Below are 20,061 nucleotides of genomic sequence, written 5' to 3' on the forward strand. Positions count from 1 at the left end.
CACAGTGGTACCTATTTATCTACTTGCACTGGCGTGCTTTTGAACTGCTAGGTTGGCAGGAGCTGGGACAGAGCAATGGGAGCTCACCCCGTCACACAGATTCACTCAAGAGGAATAAACCTAAGGGGAGGAGAACATTTCTGTACTTCCTGCTTACCAAATAGCAAAGAAGCAAGCCAGAGGAGCTGATTAGGGAAGCTGCCTAGGAGCTGCTTCATCCCTGAGCAGATCACACCCTTTCTTCTGTTGCAATACGGACAAACTATTCACAGTGAACCATTTATCCACCCAGTCATCCAACAGTACAGTATACTCTGGCCAAGTTCCAAAAATAAATGCAGATATTTCAGGAAGTAAAAATAGATAAATGCATAAACAAAACTATAGAAAGAGATTTGCAATGTCCATTGTTGCTCTCTCTCCTCTCTCTCTCTGTTAAAGGTAAAGCTAAAGGACCCCTGACAGTTAAGTCCTGTTGCAGACGACTCTGGGATTGCAGCGCTCATCTTGCTTTACAGGCTGAGGGAGCCAGCATTTGTCTGCAGACAGTTTTTCCAGGTCATGTGGCCGGCATGACTAAACTGCTTCTGGGCAACAGAACACAGAAACCAGAGCAGTGCACAGAAATGCCATTTACCTTCCTGCCAGAGCGGTACCTATTTATCTACTTGCACTTTTTGGCGTGCTTTCAAACTGCTAGGTTGGCAGGAGCTGGGACCGAGCAACGGGAGCTCACCCCGTCGCGGGGATTTGAACCACCGACCTTCTGATCGGCAAGCCCAAGAGGCTCAGTGGCCACCCAAGTCCCCCCCCCTCTCTGTTAGGAAATATGAATTAAAGAACCAAGCTGCCAAACTAACAACCATTCCCTTCTTTAAACATCTGCCCTGTAGAGTGTGCTTCTGAGCATGCTCAGAACAGCTCCCACATCTACCCAAAAGCTAACCCAATTGACCTTACATTAGCTGGGTTGCAATAGCAAAAGAGGAGGGGGTGGAATGGGAGGTTGGCTCACCTGAAAGGTGGATTTCCTGGGAGTCCGTCCATCAAGTGGGTTATACTGCCACCTATTGTCTGAAATCAGAAAATGCACTGGAAATTTAGCTTAACTATGGCACTTGGAGTTCTGACTGGTTCATTTCATGATGAGACAAACCCAGGATACCAGCGATCAGTACAAGTGCAGCACATACAAACAGAGCGGAGGGGAAGGCAGAGAAAAATCATCCTGTTGCAATATCTTTATTTATTTATAATTTATACCCCGCCCATCTGGCTGGGTTTCCCCAGCCGCTCTGCGTGGCTTCCAACCGAATATTAAAAACAATACAGCATCAGACATTAAAAACTTTCCTAAACAGGGAAAGTTGTCTTTTAAAAGTTAAATAATTGTTTATTTCCTTGACATCTGAAGGGAGGGCGTTCCACAGGGCAGGCGCCACTACCGAGAAGGCCCTCTGCCTGGTTCTCTGTAACCTCACTTCTTGCAGCAAGGGAACCGCCAGACGGCCCTCAGCACTGGACTTCAGTGTCCGAGCTGGATGATGGGGGTGGAGACGCTCCTTCAGGTATACAGGATAAAATAATAAAAGAATAATAACTTTTATGATTGTTACAGCACCCTAAAGACACCCACTCAGAACACTCAGGATTAATAAATGGGCGCATTTTTGCCTAGATCAGCAGGATGTGGAGAAGGACTGCAAGCCTGTTCCTGGGAACATCAGAAGCGTATCCTCCAACATTCCTCAGATGAAAAGAAGAACATTTTCTTGACCCTCCATGACCCTTCCATTTTGTGTGTGTGTGCGTGTGTGCGTGTGTGCCCCTGTGCAGAGCATTTCCTACCTGAAGACAGATGAGTGCCCCCACCACGACACCAAAGGGACACAGCACACATACCCTCCACTGACCTGAGAAAAGCCCTTAATCCCTATGTTATTTTATTTCATTCTTTGGTGGATTTACAAAAAGAAAAACACACATCAAAAAATAAATTTTAGAAAGAGGCAGGATTAGACACAGATGCACAAAGCATTTTTTTTTAAGCAATCAAGACTCCTTGTGTTCGATTCCTCCTTTCTTCCTCTGCCTGCATCTCAGAGGAGGCACATCACACCGGGCTGCGTCCCAGTGGCAACAGCCTCTCCTCCTCCTTCCCTGCTCTCCAACAGCCACTATGAGCTGCCCAAGGGAGGATGCTAGCAGTGGTGGCCGTGGAGAAGCCAGGGAGAGGCAACAGGATGTTCGCTTCCAGCTGCCACTGCTGCCACCGCTCTGGACAAAGCAAACTCCTCCTCCTCCCTGATCTCAGTGTTGGTGCTGGTGGGGCTTCTGAGCCAGGGCACACTATCAGCAGATCAAACTGCACACACAGAATAGGCATGAGGCTTGTGGAAGCATACTATAACTACAGATTTATTAATCATAAATCAGAACAAAGAAACATGTATAGAAAAAGCTATACACAACGGAAGTTCCCAGCAAGCTGTGCTGGAATGTAAATGTCAGGGAACTGCCATCAGTGCCGGAGGGTGAGAGCAAAATCCAGAGGGATTCCAGAGAGCGTCCAGGGAGTGGGAGAGGCAGCCCATCTTCTGGGGAAGAGAATCAGCGTAGCACCAGTGGAGAAGGGGGGCAGATGGGGGAAGCGGCGAGGCGGTCCCATGACTCCTTGCCAGGGACCAGCGGGGAGAGTAGAGGTCCTCCGCTGCCTACGCCCTCCTTGCGCAGAAGGCTTTCGCGCAGAGAGAGTAGGAGGAGACTAGGCGTCAAAGAGCTTCTTTGCTGGAAGAAGTTTAAGAAACGCCCACTGACGGATTCTGCCAGCGATTGAGACAGCCACGGGAGAGTGGCTGTCCAGACAGAAAAGGTTCACTCAGGCAACCCAGCCAGGTGTTTGCACCGGCTTACACACGAGCAACCCCTAGAACCATTACAGTAAACAGACATGTGACACGCAACAATTCCACACGTCTGCTCCTTAAGGTGGAATGGAAATGTCAACAAGGAGAACCCACTTCCACCTAGTCTGAGGAAACAGAGGGAGACAGCAGTCCTTGCTGAATAGACTCCAGAAATGCCTCCTGCATTTGAACAGAAGACAGAGGCAGCACTTGTGGACTACAATGATCAGCAGGAGGGGAAGATTGAGAGTGCAGAAAGGTAAAGGTAAAGGACCCCTGAATGGTTAAGTCCCGTCAAAGGTGACTATGGGGTTGCGGCGCTCATCTTGCTTTCAGGCCGAGGGATCAGGCGTTTGTCCACAGACAGTTTTCTGGGTCATGCGGCCAGCAGGACTAAACTGCTTCTGGCACAACGGAACACCGTGATGGAAACCACAGCGCACGGAAACGCCGTTTACTTTCCCGCCACAGTGGTACCTATTTATCTACTTGCACTGGTGTGCTTTCAAACTGCTAGGCTGGCAGGAGCTGGGACAGCTATGGGAGCTCACTCCGTTGTGGGGATTTGAACCGCCAGCCTTCTGATCAGCAAGCCCAGGAGGCTCAGTGGTTTGACCACAGTGCCACCCTTTTTCTGGTTGAGAGTGCAGAACCTGCTGTTGATGAAGTAGACCAGCAGATGGCGCCAGAGGCTGGTGCTGAGCATATTGGCCAAATAGGGGCTGCCATGGCGTCACCTGGCCAGCAGGGGGAGTGGCAGAAGGCCCTCTGTGCTGATGCAATGCATCCTGCCTGCTGTGGCCGAGGAACTTCAGTAGAGGGAGTCTGGAAACTGCTGGTGAAGAATAGGTTGTTATGTGGCAATAGCTGCAAACGAAGACGGACCCTGTGAATATGTCCACATCAGAGGAGCCTATTGGTGAGTCAGACAAAACAGCTCTCTTGGCCCCCTTTCAACTGTGGTCCTCACCCAACTGCTTATCACACCTGCAGTGTTTTTGGGCACAATGTTTTCCAGAGAGTGCTCAACCAAAGAAGGGTTTTAGCTAGCTATGTTTCCAAAAGGAGGGGGGAAAAGGGATTTTATTGGGTGTATAAAACACAGAAATAATACAAATATAATAGCCACCCCTCCCCTCACACCCTCCTTATTTCTTCCTACAACAATAGCTTTGCAGTGATGCAAGACATCGTTTGCCAAAGTCAAAGATTGAGGGATGTTCAGTGCTCACATTTCAAACAACAAAGATGTTTAGCACCTATAATGACAAGGCCCCCTGACCAGAACCCCTCTGACATGATTTTATATCTCCTTGCAGACACAGATAAGTATGTGACCTGGCATGTAGCACTCTTTGCAACTGCCGCTAGGAAAATTAGAGCAATTATATAGCCAAGGTAGCCACCAACTGTAAAGGAGATGAATTTATTTGACCCTATCTACATCAAGCTAGGGACGCGGGTGGCGCTGTGGGTAAAAGCCTCAGCGCCTAGGGCTTGCCGATTGAAAGGCCGGCGGTTCGAATCCCCGCGGCGGGGTGCGCTCCTGTTGCTCGGTCCCAGTGCCTGCCAACCTAGCAGTTCGAAAGCACCCCTGGGTGCAAGTAGATAAATAGGGACCGCTTACTGGCGGGAAGGTAAACGGCGTTTCCGTGTGCTGCGCTGGCTCACCAGATGCAGCTTTGTCACGCTGGCCACGTGACCCAGAAGTGTCTCCGGACAGCGCTGGCCCCCGGCCTCTTGAGTGAGATGGGCGCACAACCCTAGAGTCTGTCAAGACTGGCCTGTATGGGCAGGGGTACCTTTACCTTTACCTTTACATCAAGCTATATTCTATCCTTATCACCAAACTCTGAATATAATTGCACATTGTATTAATTAACATTATTTTTTAATATATTAGTGGCCATGTGACAATTTTAGCTTATAAATTTTATTGTTTAATGTCTTAACTTGTATATTAAGGTACTTTTATACCTCTGTTTAGAGTGGGTAATGTCTTGATAATATAAATGTTTTAAGTTTTTTTGCATCAATCCAGAATATTTTCTTTTAATTGTTGAATGATTCTGCGTACATTGCGGCAGCCTTTGGCTATGTGCAATAAAACTGACTGACAAATGACAAAGAATGGGAGCCGTAGTCTGAGGAAATAGTGGAGCTACCAGAAGATTGAGCATTTGATCTTTCCGTCATGACATCCAGATTTAAGTGTAATGTAGTTGCAAATAAAGTGTCTGGCTTCTCCTTCCCTTAGGAGGCCCTGGTGCTGTGAGTGTCTTCTTGGCAATTGCCGACTTCCAAACATTTGTACAGCACAATCTGTGTAAGGTCTTGTAGGTTTATCTACCGTATTTTTCGCTCTATAAGACGCACTAGACCACAAGATGCACCTAGTTTTTGGAGGAGGAAAACAAGAAAAAAAAATATTCTGAATCTCAGAAGCCAGAACAGCAAGAGGGATCGCTGCGCAGTGAAAGCAGCGATCTCTCTTGCTCTTCTGGCTTCTGGGAAAGCTGCGCAGCCTGCATTCGCTCCATAAGATGCACACACATTTCCCCTTACTTTTTAGGAGGGAAAAAGTGAGCCTTATAGAGCAAAAAATACGGTATGTCTGAATAATTGCCAGGCATGCGCCAGTCAGAAAGGAAGTTAAACAGCTTTGATTGATTTAAATGGCATTTCCAACACTCCAGGTAATACAAGCTGAATTTCCCAGAATTTGTATTGGCACAACTAATAAGTGCAATGAAGTTTAACTCGAAGAATTATAATAACAGCACACACAAAACGAAATTAGTGCTAGTGAATAAAATCTGTTTCCAGTTCAAAAATTGGACAAATAATTCCATAACCAGTTGATTTAGCTTAAACCCATTAAATTAGCAAATGGGACAGATGCAGGCATCATATTTATGTTTTTTATTAATAGCTTCTACAATAGTTTATTGATTTAAACTATTTTATAGCAATACAAACAAGAAATAAAAACAACAGTAGGGAAGGTACCAGCAAAGAAAGTCTGTTTTCTTGGTTGGGTTAGTGCTGTACAAAGTCAGATCGATATATTCATAAACAAGGACTCAGCTCTTCAGCTGCAAATAAAATGTTTTAATTGTGTTGTGTGTTTTAAGTGCAATATACAATGTGACACTAGATGACAATGATGAGCCTTATGGAAAATTCAATGTATTTTTCAAAATGCTTTTAAAAATAATAATTTCAGAACGGTTTTTATATGTGTGTAGATTCCACCCAAGGGCAATATGTGGGGGTGGGGGGTGGGGAGGGAGAGAAGAGGTCAAATGGAAAAAGGATAGACTCCAGCAGAACCCATTTGGCATATAGATCATAAAGGTAAAGGGACCCCTGACCATTAGGTCCAGTCATGACCGACTCTGGGGTTGCGGCGCTCATCTCGCTTTATTGGCCGAGGGAGCCGGTGTACAACTTCTGGGTCATGTGGCCAGCAGGACTAAGCCGCTTCTGGCAAACCAGAGCAGCGCACGGAAACGCCGTTTACCTTCCCGCCAGAAGGTAAACTTGCACTTTGATGTGCTTTCAAACTGCTAGGTTGGCAGGAGCTGGGACCGAGCAACGGGAGCTCACCCCGTCGTGGGGATTTGAACCGCCGACCTTCTGATCGGCAAGTCCTAGGCTCTGTGGTTCAACCCACAGCGCCACCCACGTCCCATATAGATCATATGGAACTCTAAATAGGAGTCCCAGGTCTCAGGATGTTTTATGTTCTTTGTGCTTCCAGCTAAAGGTGGAATTTTCTTTTGCTGCAAAAGAAAAAAGGTCTCCCAAATATAATGCAATCAGGGGGGCTGTCCGATCCTTTCAGTATTTGATTGTAGCTGCTTAGCTAATAGGATTTGCAGGGACCAATCTCATTGCCCTCCATCAAGGCAGAGGACACCAGGAAGTAATGGTGTACAGCACGAACATTTGAATTAATACAGGACAAGGCTAGATCATAAGTTTTGAGTGCTGTCCTGGCTTCACTACAATGCCAGCGCAAATCTGTAGATGAAATATGTTTGTGACAGAGGAAAGGGAGGGAGGTACATGCCAGAAAAAAAACAAGCTTTTGTTGGAATAAATGTAACCTAGCTGCAATAACAACAAAGGTCCGTATAGTTAAAGCTATGGTTTTCCCAGTAGTGATGTATGGAAGTGAGAGCTGGACCATAAAGAAGGCTGATCACCAAAGAATTTATGCTTTTGAATTATGGTGGTGGAGGAGACTCTTGAGAGTCCCATGGACTGCAAGAAGATCAAGCCTATCCATTCTTAAGGAAATCAGCCCTGAGTGCTCACTGGAAGGACAGATCCTGAAGCTGAGGCTCCAATACTTTGGCCACCTCAGGAGAAGAGAAGACTCCCTGGAAGAGACCCTGATGTTGGGAAAGAGAAGGAGACAACAGAGGACGAGATGGTTGGATAGTGTTCTCGAAGCTACCAGCATGAGTTTGACCAAACTGCGGGAGGCAGTGGAAGACAGGAGTGCCTGGTGTGCTCTGGTCCATGGGGTCATGAAGAGTCGGACATGACTAAACGACTAAACAACAACAACAAGCTGCAAGAAAGAAAAGCTGCCGGCTCAGATGTATGTGGCTATTCAGCTCCCTTTTCTAATCTGCCATCAGGCCACCTTGCGCTGAATTTGATGGCTGAATCAAGGAATGGAAAGACCTCAGACTTGTTTACTTCCTGCAGCGTTAACAGTTTGCAATTCAGCCATCACGCTTCACCCAGGTCCTCAGGCATGGAAAAAGAGACCCAAAGAATTAATCACACACCATATCTTAACTCACATCTTTTTTTTAAAAAAAGCAACAACAGTATTTCCCCCACTCAAATTATTAATGGCCTCCTTCAATTAATCACCATTCTCACTAATCATGTAATGATAACTAGTGATAGTTTAAGGATTAAGGACTCAAAGGCAGGCAACCTATTATGTACATCATTAAGAAGAAAACACCACACGAAAAGTCAAGGCAGCAACGGATGGTCAGTGATTAAACATAGATCATGAATTGAAATTCACTGCAAACATTTGTGTTGTGCTTCCAGGTTATATTTTATAGTGCTAGTGATTGATTTAAGAGTCCAAGAGAAATACAAACTTTGGAAACACGTGTAAAATCTCTGCTCTTGCATACAATGTATTTCCACATTGCTACAGGTTGTATGCAATTTATTTAATGCACCGTGATAATAATAATAATAATAATAATAATAATAATAATAATAATAATAATAATAATAATAATAATATATTTATGCCCTGCCCATCCGGCTGGGTTTCCCAAGCCTCTCTGGGGAATTTGAGAATGGTAGTGTTAGAAAACACTACAGCTACCAAAGGAACATAATTTGAAGTAGTCATAGAATCATAGAGTTGGAAGAGACCACAAGGGCCATCGAGTCCAATCCCCTGGTCTTGGCAGTACTTGATGATGATCTGGTTCAGGAGCCTTGGCTTGATGGTTGATCTGCTTGTTGTCCTTTCTCGGCATCCACCGACTGTTTCTCCTCCGGCTGTGACTCTGGGGCTGGTTCTCCACTTCTAGCCACTCTGAATCTACTCATGTGCACAGCCTCCTCGTAAATGGGGGGTGTCTCCATCCCAGCAGGGTAATGTATGGGTGGGAAAACGCTGTGGGAATGAGCTACTGCAAGCATTCTTCTAGCAGCTGGACCAAACACCGAATGGAAGGCTGAAAACGAGAAGAACACACAACTCTTCAGGTTACTTCCAGGAACTTAAATATCAGGAATGAGCGAGGATAAGAATGACCCCAATGCTGTGACTGATCGATGGTCAAGGAGGCTTCCGCCAAAGGAATGCGCACTGCAGAATGTACACAGAATTTATTGCCCAAGATAACATAGAAGAGATGTAGTGGGAGGGGGCAGGGGGGCCATTGCCCTGGGCGCTCATTTTTGAGGGGTTGCAATCAGGTGCCCCCGCAAAGGGCACGGAGTCCTGGCAGCTGAGGTTTTTTTTAAAAAAAATAAATTGACAAATTCAACATAACAAATTATCAAAACACATCATCTTCATTATTTCCCCCCATTCCCCCCCCACCTCCCCAACAAACCCTCCCTCCCTCCCCCCTACGACTTCCCTCAGCTCCTTTCTCTGATTTCTCAACCAATGTTAACTTCTGCACATTATAAAATGGTATACAGTGTTACCTCAGGTTAAGTACTTATTTCGTTCTGGAGGTCCGTACTTAACCTGAAACTGTTCTTAACCTGAAGCACCACTTTAGCTAATGGGGCCTCCCGCTGCCGCCACGCCGCCGGAGCACAATTTCTGTTCTCATCCTGAAGCAAAGTTCTTAACCTGAAGCACTATTTCTGGGTTAGCGGAGTCTGTGACCTGAAGCGTATGTAACCCGAGGTACCACTGTACATCCTTATATTATCTGTCTACTTTGTTAACCCTCAATAAATTTGTATATTTTTACTCAAGATCTGCCAAGGAACCCGATTCATTTTGCTGTCTTTTTAAATAATTTGCAAAAGGCTCCCATTCTTCTTTAAAGTCACAGTTGTCCTTGTCTCGTAATTTGTGTGTCAATTTTGCCAGTTCTCAGTTTTTCTTGCCACTGTTCTTTTGTCGGGGTTTCCTCATTCTTCCATCCTTGTGCAATCAAGACTCTTGCCGCTGTTGTTGCATACATCAATAAATTCTTTCTTTTCCTTGGCGGGTCTTGTCCTACAATCCCTAACAAAAAGGCATTTTTGGCAGCTGAGGGTTGGCGGCAGGTGGGTTGGTTTAGTGGGCAGGTGGGTGGAGGCAGTGGGGGCGGAGCCTGCTGGAGGCGAGCTCCGTTCACCCTCCATGTGGGCTCCACGCATGCCCCCCTGGCGCTCCCCTCCCCATTGCAGCTGCCCAGTCCACCAAGGGGGCACAAAACCTGCCTCGCCCTGTGTGCCAGCAACCCACGCTATGCCACTGTAGCTGCTTCTACAGCTCTGGATATCGACACCTACCTAGGGGCAGAGAGAGGCTGCGGCTGCAGTTTCCTTGTGCCTGGTCCGGCGGTTCCAGCGGAAAGAGGAGGGTGGGCGCCAATGCTGCTACCCACTCTCCTGGACTGTGGCACCCGAGTGTACCCTCTGTGCCGCTTTGCAAGCTCCCTGCATTCTCCACCCCTCCTTGAGGGACCTCTCTGCACACCCACCCTGGGCAGTGTTTCCATACACTCCACCGCTGAATACATTAAAAAAACTGTAGCATCTCTTCATGGGAAGGAAGCAAGACTGGGATAATGGAAATGCAAAACGATCTGCTTCTTTCTTGGATGAAATGTCCAAGACTGCTCTGCGCTGGTTTACTGGTTTTGCCTCAAAGGCAGATGGAGATTGGAGTAGGGTCCTTTCTATTGATTTTTTAAAAAGTTTTTTTTTTTTAATTTTATTTATTGGATTTTTCAACAGTGATATATCACACATAAATCATTAAAACAAGATTCCAAGGAATCTCCTGGACTTCCATCCTCCCCTATGTAGGTCCTATTATTAATCATTTCCTCCCGGATCTTTTATAATACAGTGGTGCCTCGGGTTACATATGCTTCAGGTTACATATGCTTCAGGTTACAGACTCCGTTAACCCAGACATATTACCTCGGGTTAAGAACTTTGCTTCAGGATGAGAACAGAAATCGTGTTCTGATGGCGCAGCGGCAGTGGGAGGCCGCATTAACTAAAGTGGTACCTCAGGTTAAGAACAGTTTCAGGTTAAGAACGGACCTCCGGAACGAATTAAGTACTTAACCCGAGGTACCACTGTACTCCAAACCTTTTACCTCTTCCATTATGTCCAGAATCAACCTTAAACAACAAGTGATATTCCAATCCTACTAACGATTTTAACTGTTTACAATGGTCTTTAACATAAGTTATAAATTTTACCCATTCCTCATTAAAATTTTGGTCTTCCTGATTTCTGACTTTTCCAGTCATTTTAGCCATTTCAGCATACAGCGGTACCTCGGGTTAAGAACTTAATTTGTTCTGGAGGTCCGTTCTTAATCTGAAATGGTTCTTAACCTGAGGTACGACTTTAGCCAATGGGGCCTTTCGCTGCCGCCGAGGCAGGATTTCTGTTCTCATCCTGAAGCAAAGTTCTTAACCCAAGGTACTATTTCTGGGTTAGCGGAGTCTGTAACCTGAAGCGTCTGTAACCTGAAGCATCTGTAACCTGCAGTAACAATGTAGTCCGTTAACTCGATCTGCCATTCTTCTCTAGTAGGAACCTTTCTATAGATTTTAAGCAGCTAGCATGGGACTAGTATGGTTGCTCAACTCACAAGTGATGGTGCTTTGAAGAGTGCTGTCGTGATCAAATGCGATGACTGTGACTTCATAGGGCTGGGAGTTGTCGTCTTCCCCGGCTGGGTGGCAGTGAAGGCAGCAGTACCTCACACAGACAGAGACGAGGCCGCAGAGGAGCAGCAGCGCAACCATCACAACCACAAGCCCAGAAGTGGGGGGAAAGAAGGGGAGAGTCAGAACCACTGCCGTTTATTGTTCATACTAAGTAGGAACATGGGCATAGCCTATGATTACCAGACATCCCTGTTTCCCGGGGACAGTCCCAGGATTGACAAATCTGTCCCTGGACAAAATCCGTCCCCAGAATGTCCCCGGATTTCATTTAATGTCCCCGGATTTAAATTTTAAGTGTTGTAGATTTATTAGTAGGGAATGAACGTTGCGTGATTGGTTCAACGGCACAAGACACATCATATGGGGACTTCCAGCGACGCAAAATGGCGGGCGCCGTGGCAATGAGCAGCTTCTGAAGCCAGCCATAGCCAACTGCACTACCAGGCTGGCTCCGGGCTGCTGAGACTGCCACTGCCACCAGCACTGCCTAGGGGGAACCGAGGACACCCATCACATCAACTGGGGGAACCGCTGACACACACGCACACAACCCAAATCGAGCCAGGCGCAAGAGTGCCCGGCCAACTGCCCAGCAGCGCTCCAGGGCCAGGAAAACCCTGGAGCCGACGCAGGGAGAAGGAGGAGAGGAGAAGGAGAAGGCAGAGAGAGAAAGAGGAAGGAGAAAAAAGAGGGGAGCCCCGACCTTGCCGCACCGCTGCCACCACTCAGGAGAAGAGGTAGGAGAGCACCGGGAGGGCAAGGACACATGGCCAGGCCCAGGCCTAACCCGAGCCTACTCCATGGTAGCTAGCGCTCCAAGGCAGCAGGCCGGGGCCCAGAGGAAGGCCACATGACAGAGGAAACCACAGAAGAGAAGATACAGTGGTGCCCCGCAAGACGAATGCCTCGCAAGACGGAAAACCCGCTAGACGAAAGGGTTTTCCGTTTTGGAGGTGCTTCGCAAAACGAATTTCCTATGGGCTTGCTTCGCAAGACGAAAATGTATTGCGAGTTCCTGCAGGGTTTTTTTCCTCCCCCCCCCCTTTTTCCCAAGCTGCTAAGCCGCTTATCAGCTGATCCGCTAAGCCGCTTAACAGCTGATCCGCTAAGCCGCTAAACAGCTGATCGCTAAGCCACTTATCAGCTGATCCGCTAAGCCGCTAAGCCGCTTAATAGCTGATCGCTAAGCCGCTTATCAGCTGATCCGCTAAGCCGCTTAACAGCTGATCCGCTAAGCCGCTTAACAGCTGATCGCTAAGCCGCTTATCAGCTGATCCGCTAAGCCCGCTAAGCCGCTAATAGTGCTTGCTTCGCAAGATGGAAAAACCGCAAGACGAAGAGACTCGCGGAACGGATTCTTTTCGTCTTGCGAGGCACCGCTGTATTACTTTTTATTTTTTTTAAATAACTTTTAAAAAATATATTCCCCCCCCCTTTTTTAAAAATAAAAAAAGTGTCCCCGGATTATTTGAAAAAAATCTGGTAACCTTAGCATAGACAGGCTTTATGTTGGGGGGACAGGCTTCATGTTAGGGGGGCAGAACCTCAGTTAGTTAAGTATTTTCATTGATTTACTTGATTTAGGGGGAAGCTGCTCCCTGTCCCCCCCCCCCTCGTTAAGCCCATGTGTAGTAACCCAAACATCATGAATCAAGTGATGAGCAGATCTCCCAGCACTCCATCCTTTTGTTCCAAAATAAGTCCATTTGCCCCTTCTCGGGCTGGCAGCTTTGTCGGCGGCCCCCCGGGCCTCCTCTGTGAATCGGCCTATCGTCCTCCTGCCACCAAATTGGTCAATGGCGGAAAGAATTAGAGGGCATTCCCCTGGGCGCGGGAACAACTAGCCAATAGTGACGCTTGGCCCCATGCCCAGAGCAAGGATAAATTCCTGGCCTGCTGGGCATTTTGGTGTCTCTCTCGCTGCGATGGTGCACACACACCATTTGAATGGCAATGCCCTTCAACTTTTGAGGGGCTCGGCCCCCTCAAATACTTTGGAGTACATAGGAGTTGGTTCCTATGTCTGCAGTTTGTTCCAGAAGCAGAGCAATTCAATTTGTTCCTTCAGTCTACAGTCGTACCTTGGAAGTCAAACGGAATCCGTTCCGGAAGTCCATTCAACTTCCAAAACATTTGGAAACCAAAGCACAGCTTCTGATTGGCTGCAGGAAGCCCCTGCAGCCAATCGGAAGCCACAGAAGCCCCATCAAACATTTGGCTTCCTAAAGAACGTTTGAAAACTGGAACACTCACTTCTGGGTTTTGATCATTTGGGAGCCGATTTGTTCAGGAGCCAGGGCGTTTGAGATCCAAGGTACGACTGTATTTGCCTTCCCTGCCCCACTCCCCCTGCCCCACATCTAGAATGACAAAACACTACCCAAAGGCACTCTTGAACTTTGTTTCTGTGTGGTGTTTTATCAATGCACACGTGCAAATCTGGTAACTGAGAAGAAAAAATATATGAACTACTGTTGGAACCTACTGTAAACCACATGTGCACGTTGGTCTTGCAAAATTTAGAAGCAGGACATCAAACAATGAAGAATTTCTAATTTACCAATACAGTGGTATTTTGGTAGTCAAATGCCTTAAAGGTAAAGGTACCCCTGCCCGTACGGGCCAGTCTTGTCAGACTCTGGGGTTGTGTGCTCATCTCACTCTAGAGGCCAGGAGCCGGCGCCGTCCGCAGACACTTTCGGGTCACGTGGCCAGTGTGACATCACTGCTCTGGCGAGCCTGCACCAGCGCAGCACACGGAACGCCATTTACCTTCCCGCTATAAAGCGGTACCTATTTATCTACTTGCACTTTAAGGGTGCTTTCGAACTGCTAGGTGGGCAGGAGCTGGGACCAAAAGATGGGAGCTCACCCCGCCGCGGGGATTCGAACCGCCGACCATACAATCGGCAAGTCCTAGGCACTGTGGTTTTACCCACAGCGCCACCCGCGTCCCTAGTCAAATGCCTTAGTTGTCGAACAAATCAACTCCCGAATGTCGCAAACCCGGAAGTGAGTGTTCCGGTTTGTGAACGTTTTTTGGAAGCTGAATGCCTGATGGTGCTTCTGCAGCTTCTGATTGGCTGCAGGAAGTTCCTGCAGCCTATCAGAATCTGCACCTTGGTTTTTGAACCATTTTGGGGGTCAAACGGACTCCCGGAAAGGATTAAATTCAAGAACCAAGGTATGACTGTATCATTTTGGAAGGACACTGGATGCAAGGGGACACTTCCTCCTCATCCAGTCCCTGAATCCAGGGGGATATACGGTAATATTAGGGCTGCTGGCTGAGGTAGGAGACCTGAATGTGCGCCATAGCATTTTAATCTGCAGGCTTTACAGGAATCACATGTCCTCTGCATGAACAATCCATCTAGGTAGAAAACTAATACAACGATAATAGTATGGCTAGTCCTCTCTCTGTAATGGTAGTTTTCTATGCTGGGGTATGTTAATATTTTAAACAGAGGTGTTCTAGCCCTATTCAAAGTGGATCTTTTTGAAATTAATGGTCATTTAGGCCCATTAATTTCAATGGCTCTACTCTGAGCGGAAATCAGTTAGATACAAGCCCCAACCTGCAAATTGATATGGCCCAGCCCTAGCACAGGTTTGGGTCTTCAGTGAAAATTAGGCTTCAATGGAAACAGAACTCAGTACTGCACAGAAACCCCAGGCTGTCACAATGCACATTCCAGGACAGCGTGCAGCTGGTGGCATCATTCATCAACACAAACATCACACAACTGACACAGTTACAACATGTTTTTTTCCAAAAAGAAACTTACCAGATGTACCAGAGATGGACCCAGTTTTGGCTTGAGCAGCTTTGGGGAGAACTGGCGATTCAAGAAAATGTTAATATCATAGAAATAAAAGCCAGGTTTGCACATCCATGAATGCCCCTATTTCCCTTTGCTTGGTTACTCAAGATTTGTTAAGTAGAACATTAAAAGTGATCAGAGGAGACAGGACAGTTTAATCAATGCTTAACATTCATCTGATTCATGGTATTTAGCTGAAGACCACCTTGGGAGAAAGGCAGGATATGAATATATTAGATTAAATCAATAAATGATTTGGTTTTGTAATCTGCACAGTTACTTCAAACATCTTAAGCCTCAGCCATCTCTAATACTTCTTTTCTTTGAACATCCCAAGTGCAGATAAACACAGGAAATTTACTGGGTGATAACAGAGGGCTGACAATGAGATGCTTGTTTGAAAGAAGGCGGGCGATGTAAGCTTTTAAAGTGAGACTTTTCCTTTCAAGACTATGTTCAGTTGGTTCCAAGTAGCTCAGAACTCCTCTTCTGCACACACAATTTCCACAGCGCTCACTGACATTATTTAAGGATCTCTCTAAACCTGGCCCCAAGAGGCAAAGAAGTCTAGTGGCCTTCAAAAGTTGTGACTCTATGCATCAAGCACGGATTCACGTTTGAAGCATGTGGTCCAGGACTGACCTTAAGACTAATTCTGGAAAGCTTGCTTTGCTGGAGAGGGTGTGACACCCCCCCCCCCCAATAATCCCACACCTATGGTGAGATTTTGAGAAAGTGCAGGAGTTCTGGTTTAAAATATTTGCAAACTGGGCAAGTAAACAAGCCTAAGATCACCCCAGAGCCAGCATTGGCATACATCTCCATTTTCTGTGGAAGAATGACAATTCCCAGACATTACAAATCCACAATGACAAAACTGTTAGTGGCAGAGTGACTCAAATTTTCCAAAAATTGGGGAACATCTGAACACATTTCCATGAAAAATTGTTAAACTGGGCTATGGCAACTGGGCCTTTAGGAGAAATTGACACAAGAACATAGGGAAACCCACACCAACAAGTTCAAAGTGACCCAATACAATATCCGTTTCCCTGCCTTGTTCATAGCTGTTTTCTTTTTTTTAAGGGAAATTCCCTTATTCCGAATAGGATTCCTCGCAAGAAAAGGGAAAAGTTGACAGCTATGGCCTTGTTACTGAAGGGGATTCAGATAGGTGGCTCCCAAGTCTTATTTTGGATGTTGGAAGTTGGATGCCAAGTTCCCCAAAATTTCTTGCGAGTCTGTAACTTCTGGTCAGACTCTTTAAAATGGCTGTTGCAGCCCCCTGTACAATGAAACCAGTTAGGAAATGATGGCGTTTGTATCACCACTAAATACACTTTCTCGAGGACCCAAGCTTTCCTTACAGGGGTCAGCAAACTTTTTCAGCAGGGGGCCAATCCACTGTCCCTGAGACCTTGTGGGGGGCTGGACTATATTTGGGGGGGGGTGATAAACAAATTCCTATGCCCCACAAATAACCCAGAGCTGCATTTTAAATAAAAGGAAACATTCTACTCATGTAAAAACACTCTGATTCCGCGGGTTGGATTTAGAAGGCGATCTGGCCCCCGGACCTTAGTTTGCCTACCCATGATTGAGACCATTGCCAAAGAGTGTGTGTCTCCCCCTCAATCTTCCACCTGAAAACTGAGGCAAAATTTTACTTAATTTCACTCAAAATTTCAATCTACTGCAAGAAGCAGTTAATTCCATGAACATACTCACTGGTCAGTGCCTGAACAGCTCTCCTGCAGTGTCACCTGAGGAATCTTCAAGAGATGAAAAAGTCAAAGTGGCTTTTATTCTTTCCTCTACGTCCACTCCATTTTTAAATCATAGAATCGGAAGGGACTCTAAGGGTCATCTAATCCAACCTGAATATGCAGTCGGGCCATACAGGGATCAAACCTGCAACCCTGGTGTTATCAGCACCGCATTCTAACCAACTGAGCTATCTTTGCCTTCTTCCTCAAGGGATATAATATTAATTTTTGTTCTACACCCCAGCCAGATATTTCATTCTTTTCTCTCTCTCCACTACATGACTGAGAGATGCCTTCTGCATTTCACAATACAGACCCCTTTTTGAATTCTAATTCCCTGCTGGCTTTCCTTTCTGGCCAAACCGAAATCCAAGGCGCCTTACCTGAGACAGACATGTCAGAGCAGAGATGGCCACAACTCGGCTCGTCTTCCCCATCAGTGAATCTTCTGTTGCTCAGTCTTCTGTCCTCCAAAGCAGGGACCTCCTTGCAACCTCACGTTCATCATGCGCCATCTTCAAGCCGGCATAAGAGACATTGAAATTGCCTGGGGGCGCCACATCTCACAGCTTTTATTCTTTATACTTTTGCCCCCATCACGTAGCCTTTCTTAGAAATTCACACTTCCTCTCTTTTAGCTCTGATCGATCTTCTATATGGACACACACAGAAATATAGGCAAATTGTACATGCATAATCTCAGTAGCATATACCTTAGAAAGTCAAAGAAAGCTGAGGAGTGTCTTGTTCTGGTGCCCTGTGAAAAAGTGCTCCTGTATCACTCTGTAGTGCTACCTGTCCCCTTGCCTTCACCACCCCAACCCCCAGAACAAAGTTCAGGATGAAGCAACTGACCTTCTGCTTTACCTAGGTTGAGAGGTCTATTCCTCTGCCTCCTGCATCTATGTCCTTATCGCTTTGCAATGAGCAAGAGGGGATACTTGAAAAACGACGGAAAAAGCATTTCCCAGTATTCCACCCATGCGTTCCACTAATCCCCCATGGCCTCCCTTGCTCCAAAGTTTCAATAAAGCACCAAAGGTATAAACATTAATCTGTAGCAAATGATTGCTACTTCCCTGTTTAGACCCACATGCTTTCCACGCTTTTTACTTTAGTGGCGTTTGGCTTTCTTCTCTCAATTCTCCCTCAAGCGGTTACATTAAAAAGTCTCTTAACGGCCTGTTTCCCCCCTTGTATAATAACCACTATTACATTCCTGCATGTTCCGCATATAAATACATGAGCTGAGCATGCAGATTTGGATATAGCAGTAGGGGAGGAATGGTAAACATTTCCGAAGAATCCATAATTCAAATTTCAGTCGGTCATAACACAATTGGTTTTTGCGCTTAATAATCCTTCTGCTCTGGGGCTGTATTGCATCTGGAAAAGTCTGGCAGGTGTTTTACCCTCTGCTACAACCGTGACAACAATTCAGCTGGTGAATCATTACTCTGGCATAATTTTCAGAGCCAGTGAGCAGAACCGATGGATTTTTTATTTATTTATTTATTTTAAATAGCAGTCACGAAACTAGAATTTAAACAGGCATGTCAGGTGTATATGCTCCAAGGAGAACAGCATGCATATAAAATGCAGAAATACAGACAGCAGCATGTTGACACGGATGCTGGATCCAGAAACTGACTCTGTTGGTGCTGGTTCAGGACCACCTGACCCCCAAACAGAACTGAATATTTCCCCTTGAATATTTTGCCCTTCAAGGTCAAGGTCCTGAGTGGAATACTGAGAAATACTTTTCCATTCATTTTTCAAGCACCACCACTTCTTCGCTGCAAAACAAAAAGCACATAAATGCAGAAGGGGATTTGGCAAAAACCCCATCTGGAAGGGCCCTATATCTAATTATCTAATGGGCAAATAAAAAATTATAAGCTCCCCCCCCCCATATGTTGCTCTGCAGGTTTAAATTATATAAATATTATTGCTAAGATAAATTTATGCTGTAAAAATGGCAAAGCTCCGTTTTGCGTATGCTGTATATGTGTCAGCCAACAATTTTCAAAAAGCAATTGTCGGAACAGGCAAACTAATTCTGTGCAGTGGTACCTCGGGTTAAGAACTTAATTTGTTCTGGAGGTCCGTTCTTAACCTGGAATTGTTCTTAACCTGAGGTACCACTTTAGTTAATGGGGCCTCCCGCTGCCGCTGCACTGCAGCCATGCGATATCTGCTCTCATCCTGAAGCAAAGTTCTTAACCCGAGGTACTATTTCTGGGTTAGTGGAGTCTGTAACCTGAAGCGTCTGTAACCTGAAGCACTTGTAACCCGAGGTACCACTGTATTTGTTTGCTCCGAAGGTCTCCTCACTGAATTCAACCTAATGAGATGGGAGATGTTAAGTTGTGGGTGAACATATCAGACGACACAGCGATTCTTCAAACAGCTCTTGTTTATTCACAGGCCAGAACAGAACTGAACTGAAGGGTTCAGCCAACCTGCTTATATAGAGCTCCAGTACAACGCAACTGTAACAACTTTCTGTAACTATCCAATCACTGAACGTCACTTTTGATCCCTTATTTGCATATGTGGACCTGAACTATCTACAGTATCCCCCTGCTGGCCCAGGGTGAGAACTTCAGTACATAACAGGAGAACTAAGGAAAAGGAACTTATGCCATACTAATTGTTTTTTGAGAAAGCAAAAGAGCAGAAATTAGGTCCATTCCAAATCAATTCAAATTTCTGAAAAACAACAGACATACTTTCACATGATTCCCTGTTTAGTCTTTACTGGGGTGAAGTAAGAGCAGAAGAAGCCACCTCCACAAAGATAAGCAGAAATGTTGAGTTTTTCCAGCATACCCAACTGCCCCCAGCCCAAATATACAGTACATGATGATGATGATGATGATGATGATGATGATGATGATAATGATAATGATGCTGCTGATTTTATTATTTGTACCCTGCCTATCTGGCTGGGTTGCCCCAGCCACTCTCGGCGGCTTCCAGCATATAATAAAACATTAAAACATTATATAAAACATAATAAAACATTAAACATTAAAAAACTTCCTGAAACAGGACTGCCTTCAGATGTATTCTAAACGTTGCATAGTGACTTATCTCACTGACATCAAGAAGATTTTACAACACGAAGAACAATCTTGATGCCTTGGT

The 20,061-nt window shown here is 45.8% G+C and overlaps 1 protein-coding gene across 5 annotated transcripts; it reads right to left on the reverse strand.

The window, feature by feature from the left end:
- Positions 1–5,813: 5,813 nt before the first annotated feature.
- On the reverse strand, positions 5,814–18,287 carry TMEM52B (transmembrane protein 52B). Of its 5 annotated transcripts, none has more exons than XM_077921110.1 (6): positions 17,779–18,287; positions 17,295–17,426; positions 16,874–16,917; positions 15,109–15,160; positions 11,243–11,411; positions 5,814–8,635 (listed from the first exon to the last, which is right to left on the reverse strand). In XM_077921110.1, the coding sequence occupies exons 2-6, from the start codon at positions 17,346–17,348 to the stop codon at positions 8,385–8,387; spliced, it is 570 nt and encodes a 189-aa protein (XP_077777236.1). In that variant the 5' UTR covers positions 17,349–17,426; positions 17,779–18,287; the 3' UTR covers positions 5,814–8,384. The 5 variants fall into 5 exon arrangements, with proteins under 5 accessions (XP_077777236.1, XP_077777234.1, XP_077777235.1 ...); XM_077921108.1 differs by having other exon boundaries at positions 17,295–17,563; XM_077921109.1 differs by having other exon boundaries at positions 17,767–18,287.
- Between the last annotated feature and the right edge of the window lie 1,774 nt (positions 18,288–20,061).

The sequence above is a fragment of the Podarcis muralis genome, chromosome 17 (genome assembly GCF_964188315.1).
Source record: "Podarcis muralis chromosome 17, rPodMur119.hap1.1, whole genome shotgun sequence".
In the NCBI taxonomy this organism is placed as follows: domain Eukaryota; kingdom Metazoa; phylum Chordata; class Lepidosauria; order Squamata; family Lacertidae; genus Podarcis; species Podarcis muralis.

What these genes read in the sequence shown, in the direction of transcription:
- TMEM52B (XM_077921110.1), bottom strand. Translation starts at nt 17,348, where the DNA reads ATGGGGAAGACGAGCCGAGTTGTGGCCATCTCTGCTCTGACATGTCTG. An exon ending in CTCTGACATGTCTGTCTCAG is followed by an intron (nt 16,918 to 17,294) that starts GTAAGGCGCCTT and finishes CATCTCTTGAAG; the next exon opens with ATTCCTCAGGTGACACTGCA. An exon ending in TCCATCTCTGGTACATCTGG is followed by an intron (nt 11,412 to 15,108) that starts TAAGTTTCTTTT and finishes CCCACTTCTGGG; the next exon opens with CTTGTGGTTGTGATGGTTGC.